At 45.7% G+C, this 21,291-nt stretch overlaps 1 protein-coding gene across 12 annotated transcripts in view; it reads right to left on the bottom strand.

The window, feature by feature from the left end:
* The window catches only part of ZNF606 (zinc finger protein 606), a 28,310-nt gene extending 14,493 nt beyond the window's left edge, over positions 1–13,817 (bottom strand). For 6 of the 12 annotated variants that reach the window (XR_007147168.1, XM_047834246.1, XM_047834247.1 and 3 more), the window contains exons 1-6: positions 12,851–13,817; positions 12,179–12,285; positions 10,839–10,895; positions 10,215–10,303; positions 1,270–1,396; positions 702–797 (exon numbers count right to left, since the gene is read on the bottom strand). Coding sequence is in view for 11 of the 12 variants with exons in the window: in XM_047834246.1 (XP_047690202.1) it covers positions 702–797; positions 1,270–1,396; positions 10,215–10,303; positions 10,839–10,895; positions 12,179–12,209 (400 nt within the window). In the remaining variant the exon portion in view is untranslated. Of the gene's footprint in view, positions 1–701; positions 798–1,269; positions 1,397–3,633; positions 3,729–7,284; positions 7,426–10,214; positions 10,304–10,838; positions 10,896–12,178; positions 12,286–12,850 lie in introns of those variants that run through there. The other 6 variants (XM_047834239.1, XM_047834238.1, XM_047834240.1 and 3 more) reach the window with 6 other exon arrangements.
* Positions 13,818–21,291: the final 7,474 nt, after the last annotated feature.

Raw genomic sequence — 21,291 nt, 5'->3', positions numbered from 1 at the left:
TATAGATGTAATTCCTGACAATAACAGCATAAATGGGTGAGGATAGAAATACACAGAAGAAAAGTTTTTGTATGCTACCAAAATTAATGGTATTAACCAAAGTACATTACTATAAATTAAAATATTAATTATAATCCCCAGGGAAACCACTAAGAAAATAGCTGAAACATTTATAATAAAAGAAAAGTGGTTACCTGTGTGTACGTGCCCTGTGGGGAGGTGGGGTAAAATAATGTGGATAACAGCAGCAAAAATAAGTGAGATTTTTCAGCTCACACATTCTATGTAGCTCTGAATTTTTTGAACCATGTGAATACATTACCTATATAAAACCCTTAAAAAAAAAAAAAAAAGAGTCTGTGGCTCCTGGCTATGAGTCTGTCACAAAAGGAAATGAACACACTAAAAAGCAGGTAAGTGAGTGAGAAATTATCTCAGAGAAAGGGGCAGCAGAGAATATGAGAGGCATCAGGAGAATGGATGGAGAGGAATGGAAACTGCAGCTCATACAATCTGCTACCTTGTTAATAGGGTGGCCACCTTTGCTCTGAATCAACAGCTACAAAAAAGTCAATACATGGGATACAGCTCCTTGGAGGAAATTGTGAATGTCTCTGAGGAAGGTAACTCCTCATGGCCTCAGCCCCTTTCTCAAACAAGGAGGGCTTGGAGGAAAGTTCCTTGCTCCCACCTGCCCTCACCTGGACAAGTGCTTTGAGGATATGCTTGTTCCACTGACCATGGTTCTTCTCCTTGCTCCAACAGAGAGATGACCTCCGGCTTGGCAATCTGATTCCCTACACATGGAAGAAAAAACACAGACTTGTGTAGCCTTGAAAATGTCCTTGCCTGTTCTTCCCTGACTTATCATTTGGGCAGAATAAGCATACTTTATGCTTTATAAGTATTAGGAATTTTGTTCTTGAACCTCAGGGAGGCCTCAAGATCATCTCAGCCCTTTTGAGACCCCCCATGAGCTCTTTTTTATTTATTTTTTATTTTATTTATTGAGTGTTATTGGTCAGTGGTGGTGTTATGCGTTGCTAATTTTTAAAACTGAGATGTAATTGACACAGAACATTATATCAGTTTCAGATGTACATGTTTCAATATTTGTATACATTGTGAAATTATCATTTAGTGTTATTATCATAACACTAAATCTAGTTAACATATATTACCAATAGTTACAGCCTGTGAGCTCTTAAACAGAGAACCAGAAGGTATTGCATGGAAACACCTTCATTTACTCAGGCAGCACCACCTTACCCACAGAGAGCAGATGCCCATAGGTCTCCAGCATCACGTCACGGTACAGGGTCCTCTGAATAGGGTCCAACTGCCCCCACTCCTCTTGGGTGAAGTCCACAGCCACATCCTTGAAAGTCACTGGTTCCTAAAAGAGCACAGATGTTCCTCCTCAGCCTGCAGCCACATCCTCTAATGTTTTCTGGGGATGGAGTGAGGCTGACCGCACTGGGGAGGAGACAGGATATAGAATTATCCTGGATATGTTCAGTACTATAACTGATTTGTCAGGCCTCACTGGGAGCCACCTAAGGGCCCCTTATTTGGGATACTCTTAGGAAATTAGGTATCTAGGCCCATGATAACCACAACAAAAATGAATAGGTCTCTCTTAAGGCTCTTACCCAGTTCTAGTAATACTGGCTGGTATGGACAGGACTCCCACCAGGCCAGTGGCGCCCTTCTCTGGAGATAAAGATACTCAAGTCCAGGACCAGGGAGGAAACAGACTACAAGCACTGCCTGCAGGCTAAACAGGTTGGAGTCTTTGCTCAACATGTGGATCTAGTACCTGGAAGGGTGATATTAAATATTCACAGACTGTCTTCCTAGGGACTATATGGAGGTTTCCATTCCCAGATCATCTCTGTCCCAAGGACTGGAGCTAAGAGTATGATAGCTTTGAGCAGAGCAGCCCAAGCCAGAGAATCAGGTACGGTTGCTGTCAAAAAACCCTTGAGCTTTGGGACACCTGGGTGGCTCAGTCGGTTAAACGTCCGACTTCGGCTCAGGTCATGATCTCACGGTCCGTGAGTTCCAGCACCGCATCCAGCTCTGTGCTGACAGCTCAGAGCCTGGAGCCTGCTTCAGATTATCTCCTTCTCTCTCTGCCCCTTCCCTGCTCACACTGTCTCTCTCAAAAATAAATAAACATTAAAAATTTAAAGAAAAAAAAAACAACCTTGAGTTTTAAAATGTTCCAACTGATGTTTTTAGGAAAAATAGAACCAGGAATGCTCACTAGAAACATAGAGGGGAAGATGATTATAACCTTTTGCAATGAACCCATCGCTCGGCCCACAGTGCTCTTAAGCACTCAGTGTGAGCTTCAGTTATCTGGGCACTTCCAGGGTGGAGTGGGAGCATGCTTTCCCTTGTGGTGGTGGTGGAGTGAGCTGTCCATCAGGGGTGGTATACTACAATTCCCACAGGCCCTGATAGCTTCTAGGTCCTTCCCTCCATCTGGAAACCAGCTTTCTGGTCCACCTCCGTGTCAGCGAATTTCCACACTGAGCATCCTGTGAACTTCTCCCCACGCCTTCATGGCCCGCTATGTTACTGCTTCCCCCATACAGCCTTTCTCACGCCCTTCTTTTCTGTCCCTGCTGGTCAAAGCTCACAAATTGAGCTCGGTATCTCTGATCAGGTTCACCCTCATGGCTGGTCTTCAATGTAACAACTTTTACTCTGTCAATCCCAACTGCTCCCCCTCCACCAAACAATGCTTAGCTTAAAACACACAACTGATTCTGCTGCAGTAATTCCCTTACTCTGAAAAGCACTTAAAACTGCAGAGCAAAACTTCCTAGTGCAACTATCCCTAACCTTGGACTCATCAAGCCAATACTTTGGCTTTCTTCTACAGATCTGCCTAGGGCCTCAGTTTCCTTGCTGGGTGATGCTTCTATGTTTTTAAGTAATAAAAACTTTTTATTATAAGTGTAACATTCGGACAGTGAAGTGCACAAAGCCCAAGTGAGCTGAAATAATAAGCTCAGTGTACTTTCACAGAGCAATCACACCCAATCACACACAGCTGGGAGGCCATGCTTTCTCACCAGGGTGCCCTTGGTGTGCTCCCTCATGCCACCTAACTTCTCCAGAGGGTGGCATCTATTTGATGGCTTCAGTTCAGCTACACTTAACAAGCTTCAAACCCACACCCTAGCAGCTGTTAAGCTGGTGAACTGAGTCATAAGTTAACCTCCCACCCCTCCCAAGACCCCAATGGAATCCCTATACGCACCTAAGGAATAAAAGAACTACATCTAACAGACACTGCAGGGAGCGATTCTGCAACCTTTAGTCAAGTAGTCGACATTGGCAATGATCATCAGGAACTGCTACATCACACATGGAAGGCAGACACTGAACATGTCTGAATAACATGAAGAATAATGGAGGGGCGGCTATAGTTAGCCTGACTAATCCATCACATCTTCCGAAAATGGGACAATCAGACGTCCTGTACCCACTAATGCAACAGAGTAGGAAGGACCCAGCACCTCCTATGGTGTACTCTCACCAAAAATATGGGACCTGAATCTACTCATCCCTCTAGTCCAATTATCAGCTTATGGAAGGCAAAGGGATGGAGGAACTCACCCAATGTCATCAAGAGGGCAAAATCAGGCAACCAACAAGAAAGTGACCTGGTCTTCAGCATATTAAGCACACAGTGTGTGGTCCTCGTTTGGATCCTGATTTGAACCAAATGTAAAACATATTTTGGGGACAATTGGAAAAAACTGAACATTGCCGGGTATTAACTAATAACAGGGACTTACTGTCGTTAATTTTGTTGGGTGTGAAAAAGGTGTTGATAAAGTTATTATTTTCTAAAAAGGATGTTATCTCTTAGAAATTACACAGAAGTGTTGATAAGCAAAATGATAGAATATCTGAAATTTGCTTTAAAATATTCCAGTTTTTGTGTCAGGATAGAGAAAAAGGCACAAAGCTAAAAGCTGACAGTTGAAGTTATTGAACATGGGTGTTTGTAATAACACCCCTCACCAAGACATGGCAACATCCTAAATCCCAGAACCTATAACCATTATGTTAAAGGGGCTCTGCAGAAATGTGATTACATTAAGGATATTGATTTGGGGAGATTATCTTGGATCATCTAGGTGGGCTCAATGTAATCACAAGGAGGAAGGAGGAGGGTCTGAGTAAAAGGAGACATGATGTTGGATCAAGGCATCCTGAAGATGGAGGGTGGGGACCACAGGCCAAGAAATTAGGGTAATCTCCAGAAGCTGGGAAAAGCAAGGAAGCAGATTCTCCCCTGTAGCCTCCAGAAGGAACACGGCCTTACAGACCCATTTTTTTTTTTCTTGTCTTTGAAAAAGGTTGCTATTTATTGACATCTGAAGGGGAGAGAGAAGACATAACAATATGTCAAAGAAGTGGTATCAATGAGAACACAGAACTGGCTGACTGCCAAGAGCCTACAAACCCATTTTAAACTTCTGAGCTCTAAAACAAGACAGTAAATTCATATTATTCTAAGACATTAAGTTTGTAGTAATTTGTTACAATGCTAACAGGAACTAACACAAGGTCCAGATTCCACTTTAGGGTTTAAATATCTCCTAAATAAAGTTTGAGAAAGAGAAACATCCCAGCCAGTGAAAAGAAGAGGCCATTGGCACGTGTTGTTCCACACGTTCTTGCAAGATGGGGAACAGATGAAAGAGTAGCAGACCAAGGAAACAAAGCAGAGGGAATCCCAGCCCCCACACATTAGAAGGGCTATGGTGGAAGAGGTTCCCAGGAGAGGCTTGGGGCTCTGAGCTTAAACGATTGTTAAGTCAGGAGTGAGAGGCAGGCTGAAAACAGGTGACAAGGCAAGTCCGTACTCAGGACAGCTTTGCTAGCTATCCCAGCTCCCAACCAGCCACCTGTGGGCAGCACCACCACCAAATGCCCTGCACTTACACTCGGGTAACACTGCCTTGACCCTGCTCAGACACAGGAGTGCGTGAGGTTCTCCAGCTGCTCGGGTGACCAACAACCCCAGAGTTGAAACCTCAACAACGTGGGGTAGGAGGTCTGTGGCCTGACAGCCAGCTGCATGCCCGGAAACACAACCAACCTGAGGATCGTGGCCCAAGCAGGTCCATGGAGCTCAGAGTGAGATTCGTTGGGAGGGAGACAGACAGACACACACACACACAGGAAGGCCAATCAGGAACCAAACCTGCTCAGCCACAGGAAAGCAGAACACTCAAACACAGCCTCACAGCTCTTCCCTGGTAAGCAAAGGAGACCACAAGAGCCCTGGATACGCAAGGAACATGTGCAGCACAGGCGGGGAGACCAAACGCAGAAGCCAAAAGTACACAGAATACTGGCAGTATCTACAATCCTACTTTCAATGAACTGCAATCCTAATTCTCTGATTGGAGGGATTTCAGTATAAAACAGGATGACACAAGAGGGGCTCTAAAAGAACAAGAATTTATTAAATGTGAACACACAGCAATTGCTTCAGGAGGCCCACCATGTAAGAGAAGACCTCAGAAACAACCTAAAGGAACAGAATTTTTTTTTTTTTAATATGTGAATTCTTTAAACAAGAAACAAAAACACTAGCTATAAACAAATACAGGTACGGGAAACATGGGACTGACAAAAGAACACCACAAAGTTAAGACAAGCTACAGACTGGGAGAAGACAATTCATACATGGCAAAGAACCAGGATCCAGAATGCATATAAAATGCCTACGTATCAACAGGTCAGAGTCTACACAGAGGTAGGAGTGGGAGAGAGACAGAGAGAGAAGAAATCCAGATGACCAGTAACAATATGTAAAGACACACAACCTTGCTAGCAATCAAGGAATCTACCATTGAATCTACCGTACAATCTACCATTTTGGTCTTGAGCTATGCAAAAATTAAAAGACCTGACACTGCCACTCAGCAGCAGAGATGCAGGGAGACAGGCTCTCTTCCATGGCGGTGAGAACGAGAGGAGGCCCTTTCCAAGAGCCACGGGGCAGCGCTGGTCATACTGCAAACGTGCACCCTAAAACTCAGCATACTTCTGCTTTGAGGAGTATGTCTAGATAAACATTTAGATGCATGCACAAAATGATATTACAAGAAGGTCCACACAGCTTTTCAAGGAATAATAAAAATGGGGGGGGGGGGGGCTTCTACGCCCATCCATAAAAGGGATGAACAGAGGGCAAAAGGAATGAACTTATCACATGGATGGATCTCAAAGTTGACCCTGAATAAGCAAAGAAAGGTATAGAAAGGCTACGGGTAGGAAAAGCATGCAACTCTTGATCTCGGGGTTGGGGAGTTTGAGCCCCACACTGGGGTATAGAGATGACTTAGGGAAAAAAAAACTTAAAAAGAATTAGACCACTATCTATGTGATGTCTATATAAATAGCTTATTATCTACATATGAGTAAGACAATTGATTAGCTGTGTATACACCATAAGCAGTTATTCTGGGTAAACATGGGAAGAGAATGTGACTGGGGAAAACTAAGCAAATATTACAAAACATTAACAACTTCATTCTGAGTAATGGAGACCATATTTGATTACTTTCCATACTTTTCTGTACTTATGGGATTTGTCAAAACAAAACTTTGAATAAGTAACAAGAAATATTTCCAGATTTGTAGATGTTATCAAAGGGGAAGGAACTCACGCGCTGCCAAAGGGGAAGAAAAAAAGACGCCCAGCTGAGTATGTCCCCATGTTGGGGTCCACACTTCATGGAGGCCTTGAAGAGGCAGAAAAGGCAAAACCAGGGGCACCTGAATGGCTCAGTCGGTTAAGCGTCCGACTTCGGCTCAGGTCATTCATGATCTCATGGTTCGTGAGCTTGAGCCCCACGTCGGGCTCTGGGCTGCAGCTCAGAGCCTGGAGCCCACTTCAGATTCTGTGTCTCCCTGTCTGCCCCTCCACTGCTTGCACTCTGTCTCTCCCATTGTCTTAAAAATAAACAAACATTAAAAACAAATTAAAAAAAAAAAGAAAATGCAAAACCAAGACTAGAAGTGAAACAGAAAGAGCAGATGGAGGTCAGGCACCCAGTCTCACCACTGTGGAGAAGAGGGACCCTAGAAGCTAGCACAGGAAGGAGCAAGCCGTTCCATTCCCAGGTTACCCTTACGTGAGGTTGCACTTTACAAACATCTGCTAGGGTGACTCGCAAATGTCCCACCTAAATTTCCTGTAGTCATTCTTGCAATTTCACTTTGTTCATACGTATGAGCGCTTACCAGGGCTCTCGACGGCACTTTACGGAACCCGGCCGTACATCTACATCATGGGAAGGTTTGAGAGCAGATGTAAGGGTGCCGAGGGAAGATGTAAAATCAGCTCCTGCATTATATCATGGACAGCTGGCCCATTCACGAAATCTGGGGAAATTCAGATGGGTTCTTTGGCAACTTCAGAATTTCATTAGTATTTTCAGGTAAGTTTTTTGTAGAGAAGGAAAACAACTAGGTGCACATCCTCAGACCAGCCAGGGATGGGTACAGAGTATTACTGTTATTTATGTGCACACTTATCGTGCACCAATCATCGGCGGATTGTTACAGACACGTTGGAGAGTTTCCATGTCTGAGGAGGCTGGCTGGAGTTTTTTAAATGGGGTATCATCATTTTCCCTATTCTTCAAAATAATGGGATCTGGGCTCCCGCTAGTTGAAACTTTGCTATGCAACATGTTCTCCAAAATGGACTATTCAGATAACAAGGGATGACAGCATTTGATGTTTTCACCAGATGAATGCTTTATTTCAGTACTTAACTTGGAGGGAACAGTGGAGGGACATGGGGCTCTCGTTAGTGTTCCTGAAGACCTCGCTTAGTACAAAACTCACAGGATTCAAGTCTTGAATCTCCCACAGGGAAAAATTTGAAGTGAGTGTGGGGAGGGGCCAGGAGCATGTTCTCAGAAATCACAACTCTTCAGACACTGGAGGGTGTTGTTATTTTAATTCTCCATTTTATTTTCTCAGCATTAACCCTAATAATTCTCAGGAACCCTCACATAAATTAACAGCAGGGTGCAACCCAGTGGTTATTAAGACTTCTTCACAGCATTTTATTACAACTAACTTTTGTTCCCAAGCGACTGATTCAGGGCCCATCTTTCAGCCTTGCCTCATTGCCAATTCTTTTACAGAATCTAAAAATGACTATATAACATATCAGCCGTGAACATCAAAGCTGCCCGAGTTCTGATGCCAGACAACCACCACTCTGCACCACGTGGTTCAGGCCCTCTGCTCCCCAGGACAGCCGTGCTGCCACGTGAGGACAGCATACTTGCGATGCACTTCACCAGTCAGCTTTGAAACCATGGGAAATTTCATCACATATTTTTAATTTGGGGGGGAGGCATTAAGTTACGTAGAGAAGTTATTAATAATTTTATACCTCAGTACCTTACATTTGTTTGATCCATTATTTAAACTTAGCAAATAAAACCTAAATATGGTAACAAAACTATTTTTCTTCATTTTTCATAGTAGGGAGCCAATAGTAAATGTAAATTTCATGAATCAGGATGAAAATCTCATTTAGAAATATGGAGACAACCCTAAGAAACCAAAAACAGTTAAAAATGGCTGCCTCTGAATCATATAAATAAAATACTGATATGTACTGCAACATAAATGATCCTTAAAAATATGCTAAGTGATAGAAACCAACGCAAAAGGTCATATATCATATGATTCCCTTTATGTGAAATGTCCAGGAGAGACAAACACATAAAGAAAGTACATGAGTCGTTGCCAGGGGTCGAAGGTGGTAGGAACAGGGAGTGACTGCTAATAGGTATAGAATTTCTTTTGGGGATGAAAAATGTTCTAGAAGCAGAACCAGAAATAGATTCTTGTTGGTAATAGTTGCATAATTCTGTGAATATACAAAAACCCACAGAACTATACGCTTTTATGGTATTTGAATATTTTAATAAAGTCATTAAAACAATTGGTTTTTCTTAAGTGGGTGTCTCTAATGAAGAGGCTGGGCAGGAGAAAAAGGAGTGGACACCTTTCCAGTATCATCAACTCTGCTATCCTATTTCCTGCCACCTCTTCCATATCATGTCTCCTATTATATTCCTCTCAGGACCCATCCTCACATGCTAATAGTCTCAAAGTTACCCTGCATCAACTCCCTTACACCTCTTAAGGTCTTGCTCCCAGGCCCTGGTCACACTGACACCTGAAATGCCAGGCTGCTTCCCACGACCCCATTCCCCCCACATTCCTGCCAGGGACACCCTTCCAGCCACATTTTAGACAATGGCCTAAGCGCTCACTGCACTTAGGAAGCTCTTTATTACCACCAGAATGGAGCTCTGGCTCCACAGTAGGCATTCAGGGCCTGGTTAGGTTCATTCTGGCCTCTGCATCCTCAATTCTAACTAGGGTCATCCTTCACCCAGATGCCGGTCATGTGGTGCCCCCACCCTCACCCAACACACACGGGCAGGGTCACAAAAGGCCAGGCCCCTGCAGCCCCCTTAACCTCTTGGTCCAAGTGCATCATGTCTCCCGGGCAGCGTCCCTCCCCACAGCGGAAGGACTCCAGCTGCTCTGTGCCCCAGTGACTTTATGCAGACTGTCTCCCACTTCTCGAGGCCTTAGTTGGGCTCAGCCTCTCCAAGGCTTGGGGCCTCCCTAAGCATCTCAGGCCCATGTCCTGAACCACAGGTGTGGCACCAGCAGGCCATGAGGCCTCAGTAGCTGACTGAACCACCTTGGGAAAGGGGACTGAGAATTCCTCGGGACCAGGGCTTGGACTTATCCATGTTCTCTGCCCAGCAAGCATGGAGCTCACAGGACAGCATCAACCCAATATGGCACTGAATACATGAGGTAAGGTGGGAGGAGAAAAGGGGGCTGCTGCCGGCCAAAGGGGCTGCCCCTCGTCCACCAAAACAACACACGGCATTGCCAGGGCTCAGTTCTGTGAACAGGTTGGTCGATAATGTGGTTCCAAGTCACAGAAAACTGTTTGAAATCTCCCTGTCGGTGCTTTGAAAGCAATCAACTTCTGGCCGACTCTTTCTTTAGGCAAAGTCTAGCTGCTATAAACTTAAGAACACAAAGACTAGGATGGTGGGGGACAACCTGGACACCCCAGGGTACAGGACAGCCCTTCAGGAAAAAGCAGATGCCTGACTCACCTGGACCTGGGCTGTCGGGAGCCCAGTGACCCTCCTCTCCTCCTTGGGGCTCTCTTCCACAGGCCAGGCAGAGTCCTGAGGACACAGAGCTGGGGAGGAAAACAAAGTCACGGAGGCAGCTCTCCCCACCAAAAGTATGCTGACGAGTCCTTCCTGGTCGGGGTGACGGCGGGGGCAGGGAGTGCACTGAGGGAGAGCTAGTTCCTAGCCGTGTCCATTGGGCAAAGAAAGAGACTCCTCATTTTATAGATGAAGGAAATGGGGCTCAGAGAAGAGAAGTAATGTTCCTAAACATGAGTCCTGCACTGGCCCCCTTTGCCCAGAAGCACCATCTCTGAGAAGCTGTACCAGTTCACATCCTTTCTGGGCCCGAGCTGTAAATGGCCACACACTTATTCTCATGCACCCTTCTCCTGGAGGTGTCACCATCACTCTATCACCCAATGGAATGTTCTGATCCGTCCCTGTTCCCGCTCTGCACAGAGAGACCTGGACCAGAACCACCCCTGCGCTAAATCCCCACCTGGCTCCCCAGCTCCAATCCCTGGCCACGGCAGGTCACTGCTGGAAGAAGCATGACACAGCAGCAAACATGGCCAATGGGGACACAGGCTTTTGACTCACCCCAGGAGGTCCACGGGTCAACAGCCGCCATTCCCCAGGACTGGTCCGTAAGAACACCTGCACCAGATCAGGTTGGGACAAGTGAAGAAAAGCCACTGTGACAACAATCCCAGTGACTAAAGGCAACAAAATAGAAAAGCAGATCTGTCTCACTAATGGGTGTAACGAAGTTCCGTAAACAGAGCCCAAGGCATGTAACAAAATCCAACATAACAAGCTAGATTTATACTAGAAATACACAGGCAAGTCATTACCCAAAAATCTGACATGATATAGCCAAGAAGAATCAAGAATAGAATCACTTGGCAGCATCTGGGTGGCTCAGTCGGTTGAGTGTCTAACTTTGGCTCAGGGCATGATCTCACTGCTCTTGAGTTCAAGTCCTGCATTTGGCTCTGTAGTGACGGCTCAGAGCCTGGGCCTGCTTAGGATTCTGTGTCTCCCTCTCTCTCTGCCCCTCCCCTGCTCATGCTCTCTCTCAAAAATAAAGATTAAAAAAAATTTTTTTAATAATAAAAATAATAATAATAATAGAAGAATAGAATCACTTGAATGGCTGAAGAGGTATCCGATAAAATGTTTAAGGTTACCCAATTTTAAAAATAATCTAAGTAGAGGGGCGCCTGGGTGGCTCAGTCAGTTAAGCATCTGACCACTCAGGTCATGATCTCACCATTAGTGGTTTGGAGCCCTGCATCCGGCTCTGAGCTGACAGCTCAGAGCCTGGAGCCTGCTTTGGATTCTGTGTCTCCCTCTCTCTCTGCCCCTTCCCCGCTGGCACTGTGTGTGTGTCTCTCTCTCTCAAAAATGAATAAACATGAAAAAATAATTAATTAAAAAATATATAAAATAAAAATAATAATCTAAGTAGTAAGATACTCCCTTGATGTCTTTAGTGATAAATACATGAAACCTCACTTAAAGATAACACATCACTGACACCACGGCTATTTAACATTGTTCTTAAATTACATGCCACTGCTACATAAATGAGAAACAACACTAAAGGTAAAAAATATGGCAATGATAGAGAAATTCTGACTGTATGTATGTCTGTCTTCCAAGCAATCCCACAAATCAGTAGAAAATCTCTTAGAACCACTACCACATCTTACGACTATAGATATACAAAATAACACTCTTTTACACTAACCACTTTCCTTTTTCACCAACAACCAAGTTGTCTTTTTTTTTTTTAATCTCACTCAGTTCTAATTCTATACCAAGACAGAGAGACTCCCTCCAATCCCCCAAAACTCTCAGTCCCTCCCTAGCTCTAACCCCTGGCTGCAGCAGGTTCACCACTGAGGAGGCCCGGAAGACACAGAATTGGGACTTACCCCAGGAGGCCCACGGATTGACAGCTGCCATCCCACAGGATCAATCCACCAGGTGCCTGGCCAAAAGCACTGGATTAAGGTGATTCACAGACAATTGCAATACCAACCTAATGACAAAAGTGGAAAAGACAAAACTGGTCCTTTGTCACAGAAGAGCCAGTGGGAACAAAGAACACAGCCTATCCAAGGAAGCAACAAAAGACTTGTAGGGAGCATTGTAAGAAAACAGAATTTACGTGTCAAAAACAACAGAATTCCAGGACATAAATGAAGAGTGACTTGAATAAGCTGAAAAAAAGACCACACTCCAGAATGAGAGGGTGTAAATTTGTCAGTGGTTGTTAAGAGACAGTGACAACCTCGAGGTTACTTTTTGGTTGATTTGACAAAAACTACTGTAAAATCCACCTGCACACCCCCCCCCCCCCCAAGAAATCAATGGTTGCCAAGAGCTGGGCGGGGAGGGAGAAATGCGGAGTGACCACTTAATGGTGCGGGTGGTTTCTTATAGGAGGTGATGAAAATGTTCTGTTAGATAGTAGTTATTATTGCACAACTTTCTGAATATACAACAAAAACCACTGAACTGTACTCTAAAATGATTTTCTGTTATGCAACCTTTACCTAAAAGGAAGGGAGGAGGGAAACAAGAACTCAACCGGCAAGACCTACCGGGCCCAAGTCTGTCCGTTTCCTGATGTGGAGCCCAGACCACAAAGTCCGTCGGTTCCAAGTCTTTGTGCAAGTCCCGAGACCTCTCGAGGGTACGAGGGCCAACTGTCAGAGCTCTGCGGATTCCTGGGAGTGAGTATAAAGCACCAGGACGCCTGCTGGCCCCAGGAACACCGGGATCTGCGCCAAAACTCAAAGTAGGCAAACGATTCCGCACCGCTGTTTGCAACCTAACCAAGTCCGCCGTCACTGCACGGTGAAGAGAATCGGGGATTGTCCCCCTCCCACGGTCGCCGTCGTCCCTCGGCGCCTTAGCTGAACCCGCGCGGACGAGAAACACCCGCTGGGGAAAGAAAGGTGTTTATTATTCCCTTTAACGGCCTCAGAGGCGCCGCATCACCTGCTGCCTGGCCTCCCGCCCGATCTCTTATGCACCACCGGAGGTGGAGGCGATGCTCGGGAGCCCGCACCCGCGAGCGGCCGGCCTTACCTGCTGGCCTTACCTGCTTCTCACCCCTGCGGGCCGGTCCCCGCCGCTCGAGGCAAGCGACTTAGCAAGCTTGGGGTCGCTTCGCCGCTTCGCTTCGGGCTTTTGTTCCGCTCCAAGGTTCGGCCTGGCGGTACGCTTGGGATCTTCACGCGCGGCGGGGCAGACAAAGGCGCGCTAAGCCGACGGCTGCTACCCAGCGCCAGGCCCGACGTGCAGGGCTCACCGGGGCCCGCCCAGCCGGCCCAGCGCGGCCGCGAGCCCAGAGGCGGGAGGCGGGAGGGTCGCAGAACCAAGAGAAACAGGGGCGCGAAGGCGACGCGGAAGGGGCAGGCGCGGAATCCGCGCCGGCCCCGACTGCAGGCGCCGCGTCTTCGCGCTTGTTCTCCCAACCTCCTGGCTCCCACGGCGGCAACGGCGGCGACCCCACCGCCTGGGCGACCGCCTCACCTCGGCGGCGGACAATGGCGGCCGCTCCCCCGGCGTCGACCAGGACGCGTCGCGCGGACTGCCGGGAGTTGTAGTTCTGGGCAGTGGGCTTCCGGTTGGCCCGGAAGCGTCGCCATGGCACGTACTCCGAGCGACTCCGCCGCGAGTCCGGCCACCGCGGCGCCTGGGGCTTACCTCGGCAGCTAGTATCACAGCCGCCAGGCGAGCCGACGGTACTGTCCGGGGCCTAGACGGCCCTCCCCGCCGCTGCTGCCCATCTTGGAAAGGCTTGGGTAGATCGCGGCCCCGCGAGCCTCAGTTTGCTCGTCTGTGAAATGGCGGCTCACCAGTGCAAACTTGACGAAGTCTGATCGTTTAACGCGTCCCAGACGCAGGCCTGAACGCATTCAAGGGGTCCTTTCATTCAACATAGCTGTGGTGATACTCCTTTTCAAATGAAGAACCTGGTTTTGAGCTTCTCGCATAAAGCCCTTTAAAACATAAGGAATTGTTCCCAAATCTCTTCCTGGACGGCGAAGCTTTATGGCAGCCTGCGTTACCATCGACCTATGTTGGGATGTTTCCTGGAGTCAGCCTTTACTGAGCCGCGCTGAAGAAGAGCAGGGAACATGGCTAACAAAATCTCTGCCTCAGCGACTGTCACTCAAACCACTACTCAAGAGCACGGACGGGGACGACCAAAAGGCTCCTCATCCAGCACGGGGAGGATCCCTGGGCCACCACCCCCTCCAGCCCTAGCTGAGCCTGGAACTCCCCCCCCCCCCACATTGACAGCCCTTGGGGACCCTGTTGGAACCTCTTTCCCACCCGTGTTTGAGGTGACCCTCACCCCCAAGCTTCCCTGGCTCCCCCACCTTTTCCTCCTTGTTCCTGATTCATCTTGGCCTGTGCATTCGTCCACCCTAGTTTTGACTGCTCAGTTGGGGGAACAGCACAGTGGTCAGAGAGACCGTGAGGGGTCAGGCCCTTGAAACTATTGCAGTAATCAAAATGAAAAAAGGACAGCTTGGATCAAAGTGGTGGTGATCCGCATCCAGTTGTGGACGTTAGTATTTTTTTTTTAATGTTTATTTATTTTTGAGAGACAGAAAGAGAGCACAAGCAGGGCAGGGGCAGGCGGAGAGACTCAGAATCCAAAGCAGGCTCCAGGCTCTGAGCTGTCAGCACAGAGTCCCATGTGGGGCTCAAATTCATGAACCATGAGATCATGACCTAAGCCAAAGTTAGATGCTCAACCAACTAAGCAACCCAGGCGCCCCCCTTAGTATTTTTAAATTAAGTTTATTTATTTATTTTGAGAAAGAATGCGCAAGTTAGGAGAGGCAGAAGGAGAGAGAAAGAATCCCAAGCAGGCTCCATACTGCCAACACAGAGCCCAGTGCGGGGCTGGAACTCACGAACCTCAAAATCTTGACCTGAGCCCAAATGAACAAAAGTTGGACACTTAACTGACTGAGCCACCCAGGCGCCCCTGTGACAGATAGTATTTTAAAGGTAGAGGTGGGCGCCTGGGTGGCTCAGTTAGCGAGCGTCTGACTTCAGCTCAGGTCATGATCTCAGTTTGTGGGTTCGAGTCCCACGTCAGGCTGTGTGCTGACAGCTCAGAGCCTGGAGCCTACTTCAAACTCTGTCTCCCTCTCTCTCCACTCTTCCCCGACTCTCTCTCTCTCAAAAATAAATAAACATTAGGGGGCGCCTGGGTGGCTCAGTCGGTTAGGCGTCAGACTTCAGCTGGGGTCATGATCTCAAGTGTTTATGAGTTCGAGCCCCCAGGTTAGGCTCTGTGCTAACAGCTTGGAGCCTGGAGCCTGCTTCTGATTCTGTGTCTCCCTTTCTCTCTGCTCCTCCCATGTTCATGCTCTCTCTCAAAAATAAACACTAAAATAAATAAATAAACATTAAAATAATAAAAACATGTAAAACATAATAAAATTTTATGGATTTCAGTGAAAGCACTCCTAACCTGGAAAAAAAAAATAGGACATTATCCATGCAGCTGAAACCTGTATTCCCCTCTTTGACAGAAACCACCTTCTAGAAACAGCCATTATCCTGAATGAGATGTGGATTATTGTTTCTGAAACTTTACAACATATGTGTATCCCAGAGCAATACAAAACATTTACTGTCCATTTTTTGCATTCATATAAATATATCAATACAAGATTTTATCTGCAACTTAAATTTTTTGCTCTGTGTTTACCATTGCAAGATTTTTCCTTTTTGATATGTGAGGCTCTATTTCATTTATTTTCACTGCGATCTAGTTTCCTTTTGAATGAGTGTACCACAACTTGTTTATCCCATCTTTTTTTTTTTTTAATATTTATTTTTGAGGAGAGACCAAGTGTGAGTGGGGGAGGGGCAGAGAGAGAGGGAGACGCAGAATCCCAACCAGGCTCCATCCAGACTCTGAGTTGTCAGCACAGAGCCTGATGTGGGGCTCGAACTCATGAGCCATGATATCATGACCTGAACTGAAGTTGGACACTTAACCAACTGAGCCACCCACGTACCCCTATCCCATCTACTTTTGATGGACACTTAGGTTCGTTCATTAAATATTCATTAAAGAACCTACTATGCAAGGAACTGGAAATAAAGCCGTGGATAAAAATCACAAAACCTCTGCCTTCATGGAGCTCACATTCTACAGGAGAATGTGCAACAGAAAAATAAGTAAAATATATAACACATCAGATGGGGATAACTGTTAAGGGCCAAGTAGGGAAGGGGGGCAAGGAATGCTGGAGAGAATGGTTGGGGTTTTAAGTTGAAGTCTTAGGGAAGGCCCCACTGAGAAGGTAATCTGCAAGTAAAGCCCTAAAGTCAGGGGGAAAACCAGCCACACAGATATGGGGGGTGGGGTGGGGGCAAGAGCACTGCAAGCAAAAGGCTTCCAGCTACTATAAATGATGTTGCTATGAACATTCATATACAGGTCTCCTTATGGACACATGCAGGGTTTCTCTGGGGTACCCCTCAGAGCGGTACTGAGGGCATGAATATTTATGTCCGACATTGATAGATAGGTCACCTTCTTTCCAAAATGATTTCACCTTGTCTTTTAAAAAATTTTTTTAATGTTTATTTTTGAGAGAAAGAGAGGGTGCAAGCAGGGGATGGGCAGAGAGACACAGAATCCGGAGCAGGCTCCAGGCTCTGAGCTGTCAGCACAGTGCCTGACATGGGGCCTGAATCCATGAAACATTAGATCATGACCTGAGCTGAAGTCTGATGCTTAACTCACTGAGCCACCCAGGTGCCCCAGGATTTCACCTTTTCATATGCCCACTGGCAACGGTTAGAGTTCCACTTGTTCCACATACTCACCAATGCTTCGTAGTGTCACTTTTTAAAATTTTTGCCAGATTCATGGGTAGGAAATGTTATTTCATTGTGATATGTTTGCTGTTCTCTTGTTGGTGAGGTTCAGCATCTTTTCATAGCTTCAAGCATTTGTGTTTTCTCTCCCTGAATTAAGTTCCCACTTCTTCCATGCATTTTTCTCTAGGGTTGTCTTTTTCTTACTGGTTTGTAGAAGTTCTTTACATAAATTTAACACTAATCTTTTATTAGGAATATATGCTTTCCAAGTTGTGACTTACCTTTTACTTTGTTTATGATGTCTTTTGACACAAAGAAGGATTTTTTAAAATGTATTTTCCAATCTAGATTCCTTTTATTCCTCTTTCTTGCCAATTGACTTGGCCAGAACCTCCATTATAATGTTGAATAGAACTGGTGAGAACAGACATCCTTGCCCTGTTCTAATCTTAGGGATAAAGCTTTCAGTTTTTTACCAAGAGGTATGATATTACCTGTGGATGTAGATGTCCTTTGTCAGGTTGAGGATATTGCCTTCTATTCCAAGTTTGGTGAGAGTTGTGTTTTGTTTTAAATTTTTTTTAATTTTAGAGGTGCCTGGGTGGCTCAGTCGGGTGAGCGACCGACTTGGGCTCAGGTCATGATCTCACGGTTTGTGGGTTTGAGCCCAGCGTCGGACTGTGCTGACAGCTCAGAGCCTGGAGCCTGCTTAGGATTCTGTGTCTCCCTCTCTCTCTGCCCCTCCCCCACTCATGCTCTGTCTCTGTCTCAGAAATAAATAAACATTAAAAAATTTTTTTAGTTTCATTTTTTTAAGGTCTATTCATTTTTCAGAGACATAGAGAGATAGAGCATGAGTACAGGGGAAGGGGCAGAGAGAGAAGGAGACACAGAATCCAAAGCAGGCTCCAAGCTCTGAGCTGTCAGCACAAAGCCCGACACAGGGCTCGAACCCACAAACTGCGAGATCATGACCTGAGTTGAAGTCAGACACTTAACCGACTGAGCCACTCAGGCAGCCCTGTTTTTTAAATCAGGAATGATTGTTGGATTTCGTCAGTTTTTCTACATGTATTGAGATAATCATACACTTTTTTTTTTAGCTTGTTAATATAGTGAAGTATATTTATTGATTTTGATTAAATCAACCCTGAATTCTTGACCCACATGGTCATGACTTTTTTCTTTTTTAAATTTTTTAAATTTTACTTTTTTTAACATTTGTTCATTTTTGAGAGACAGAGACAGAACATGAGTGGGGGAGGGACAGAGTGAGAGGGAGACACAGAATCTGAAGCAGGCTCCAGGCTCTCAGCTGTCAGCACAGAGCCCAACGCAGAGCCCGAACTCACAAACCATAAGATCATTACCTGAAGTCGGACGCTTAACTGACTTAGGCACACAGGCTCCCCTCTTTTTTTTTTCTTTAGTGTTCATTTACTTATCTTTGAGAGAGAGCATGTGTGCACGCAGGGGAGGGGCAGAGAGGGAGACAGAGAATCCGAAGCAGGACTTCTGCTAACTAAAGCCTGATGTGGGGCTCAAGCTGATGAAACATGAGATTATTACCTGAGCCGAAGTCAGACACTCAACTGACTGAGCCACCCAGGGGTCCCAAGACTTTTTTTTTTAATGTTTATTTTTGAGAGAGAGTGCAGGGGAGGGGCAGAAAGAAAGGGAGACAGAGGATCCAAAGAGGGCTCTACACTGACAGCATAGAGCCCAATGCAGGGCTCAAACTCAGGAACCGTGAGATTATGACCTGACCAAAGTCAGATGCTTAACAGACTAAGCCACCCAGATGCCCTGCCCCAAGACTTATTTCCATTATTTTATTATTATATTACTGGATTCAGTTTGCTAAAATTTTGGTTATATTCGTAACATACACATTTAACAAAGGACTTGTATCTAGAACATATACACAACTACTGTAACTCAATAATAAAGACAAACAACCTAACAAAAAATAGGCAAGAGGCTTGAATAAACAATGCCAAGTAGTCAATAAGCACATGAAAAAGGGTTAGCTGCCATTGGTCCACAAACCAGAATGAGCTGTCACTACACACTCACCGGAGCAACTAAAATGAAAACGACGGACAATGCCAGATTGTGGTGAGGACGTGGAGCAGCCGGAATGCTGATAACACAGGGCCGGGACTCGCATCAAGTACGACAGCCACTTTGTGGAACTGACCGTTTCTTAAAAAGCTGAGCATACATCTACTCTGTAACCCAGTCATGTCACCTCTAGGAATTTATCCCAGAGAAACGAAAGCCTATGTCCTATGTGATAAATACATTCATAGCAGCTTCATTCAAAGTAACCCAAAATTGGAAACGTCTCCTATTTCCATCAATCTAAGAAGAGATAAATTGTGCTACGTTCATACAATGGAATAAATACTACCCGGCAACAAAAAAGAATTACTGATCCATGTAACAACATAGAGAAGTCTCGAAGATTTTTTGCCAAGGGAAAGCAGCAGACACAAAAATGCACAAAATATATGATTATAATCTCGCCCTAGGAAATTCTGGAATTGGCAAAAACAATCCATGCTGATAGAAATCACTGCTTGCTTTGGGTCTATATGGAAGAACTGTCTGGTAAGGGACAAGAAAGAACTTTCTGAGGTAATGGAAATGTTCTGTGTCTTGATCCGCGTTTGCCAAAAATGTGCCGATTTTGTACCTAACAGCAGAGCATTCCACTGTTCTGAGGACTCAGCAAAATTCTAAGGGGATTCTCAAGAAAAGGAATTCTCAGAAAATCACTCTTACACTTGGGGTTTTTCCAAGCCACGTTTGGGGCTCTGTCCCCCCTGCCCACTGCTGTCAAAGGCTCTGCTGCTCTCTTCCTTTGTGCACTTGCTCCATCAATTGCCACCACTTTGATGCCACCTGCACCTGGACCAGGTATTCGTCCCCAGCACGGCTGTGTGCTCACCTGTAGAGAGTTCACCTCCCTTTGGAATTCCTCAAGTCTTCCTCGCTCCCACCTCTCTTCACTAGGGTACAATAGAAAAGTATCATTTTTTTTTTCTGTTTCTTTGGGAGCTAAGGTTGTTCACATACTCCTAGTCTTAATTGGAAAAAGAAGTTTGGTATTGACTTTTTTTTTTAAGCTACCTCTGTGGTTCTAATATACAGAATGAGAATCACAGGTGAGGGGTCCTGCAGGCTGTTCATGATCTGGATGAAATGCAAAATCACTGGAACATTCTCCACAGAGGCCTGGCATGATGGGAGTTAGGATTCAGTAGGTATTCTACTGTAGACAGAAAAACAGATAAACAAATCTTTGTAAACTGTGACATATGGTGTGAAGTTCCACAGTGGGATGAAGGACCAGCTGGGTCTGGTTGGTCATGAGTGGCCTTTCTGAAGTGATACTTAACCCAAGACTGGATGGATGGGTCCTCAGCCTCCCAAGGGTTATGGCAGGTTGACCGTGGTTCCAAATGGAATTCAAATGGACCGTGGTTCCAAATGGAATGTGAATCCAATGGGGTTCACGGAGTACATCAGCATGTGCAAGGAAACTGAGCAGGACCAGTGGAACCCAAGCAGTGTTGTGGCAGGGGAACAGGAAGGCAGGCAGACACAGACATACAGGTTGGGAAACGACTTGTTCTGGGAACTCTGCAGTCTTCAAATGGCCCTAAGTCTCAGGAGGAACACAGTGATCCTGTTTGTACTCTGAAAAGTTCACTGTGGCTGCTTGTGGGTACAAAGGACCACAGGAGTGAAGAGTGGACATGGGGAGACCAGTGAGAAGCCACTGCACTGGTTCCAAAGAGAAGATGGCAGTGTGGCCTAGGCAGATGGCAGTGGAGGTAAGAATAATTGGGCTGTCAGATGTGTTTGTAGTTGGATATCCCAGGACGCGTGGATGGACTGAGTGGTGAACCAGATTATCCAGGTAGATATTTATGAACATCATGTATAGGCATCAAGGATCAATATCTTACTGGAATGGAAATTTTATTCAGAGACTTGGTTAAGTTAAGTTGTGGATTTGGGGGGCTTCTATAAAGGCTGTACTTTTTCCTTGACTGTTTGGTTGTTTTGAATTCATATTAGCTGCATCCTGGTTTTGTCAGTTATTTTTATGTCCTGAACATCCAATGATGGAGACGTTTTTACTTCTCACAAATGAGGGACACACCAA

Source organism: Prionailurus viverrinus, chromosome E2 (genome assembly GCF_022837055.1).
Source record: "Prionailurus viverrinus isolate Anna chromosome E2, UM_Priviv_1.0, whole genome shotgun sequence".
In the NCBI taxonomy this organism is placed as follows: domain Eukaryota; kingdom Metazoa; phylum Chordata; class Mammalia; order Carnivora; family Felidae; genus Prionailurus; species Prionailurus viverrinus.
Note: the sequence above shows the minus strand (reverse complement) of the source record. Positions and strands in the feature narration are given on the sequence as shown.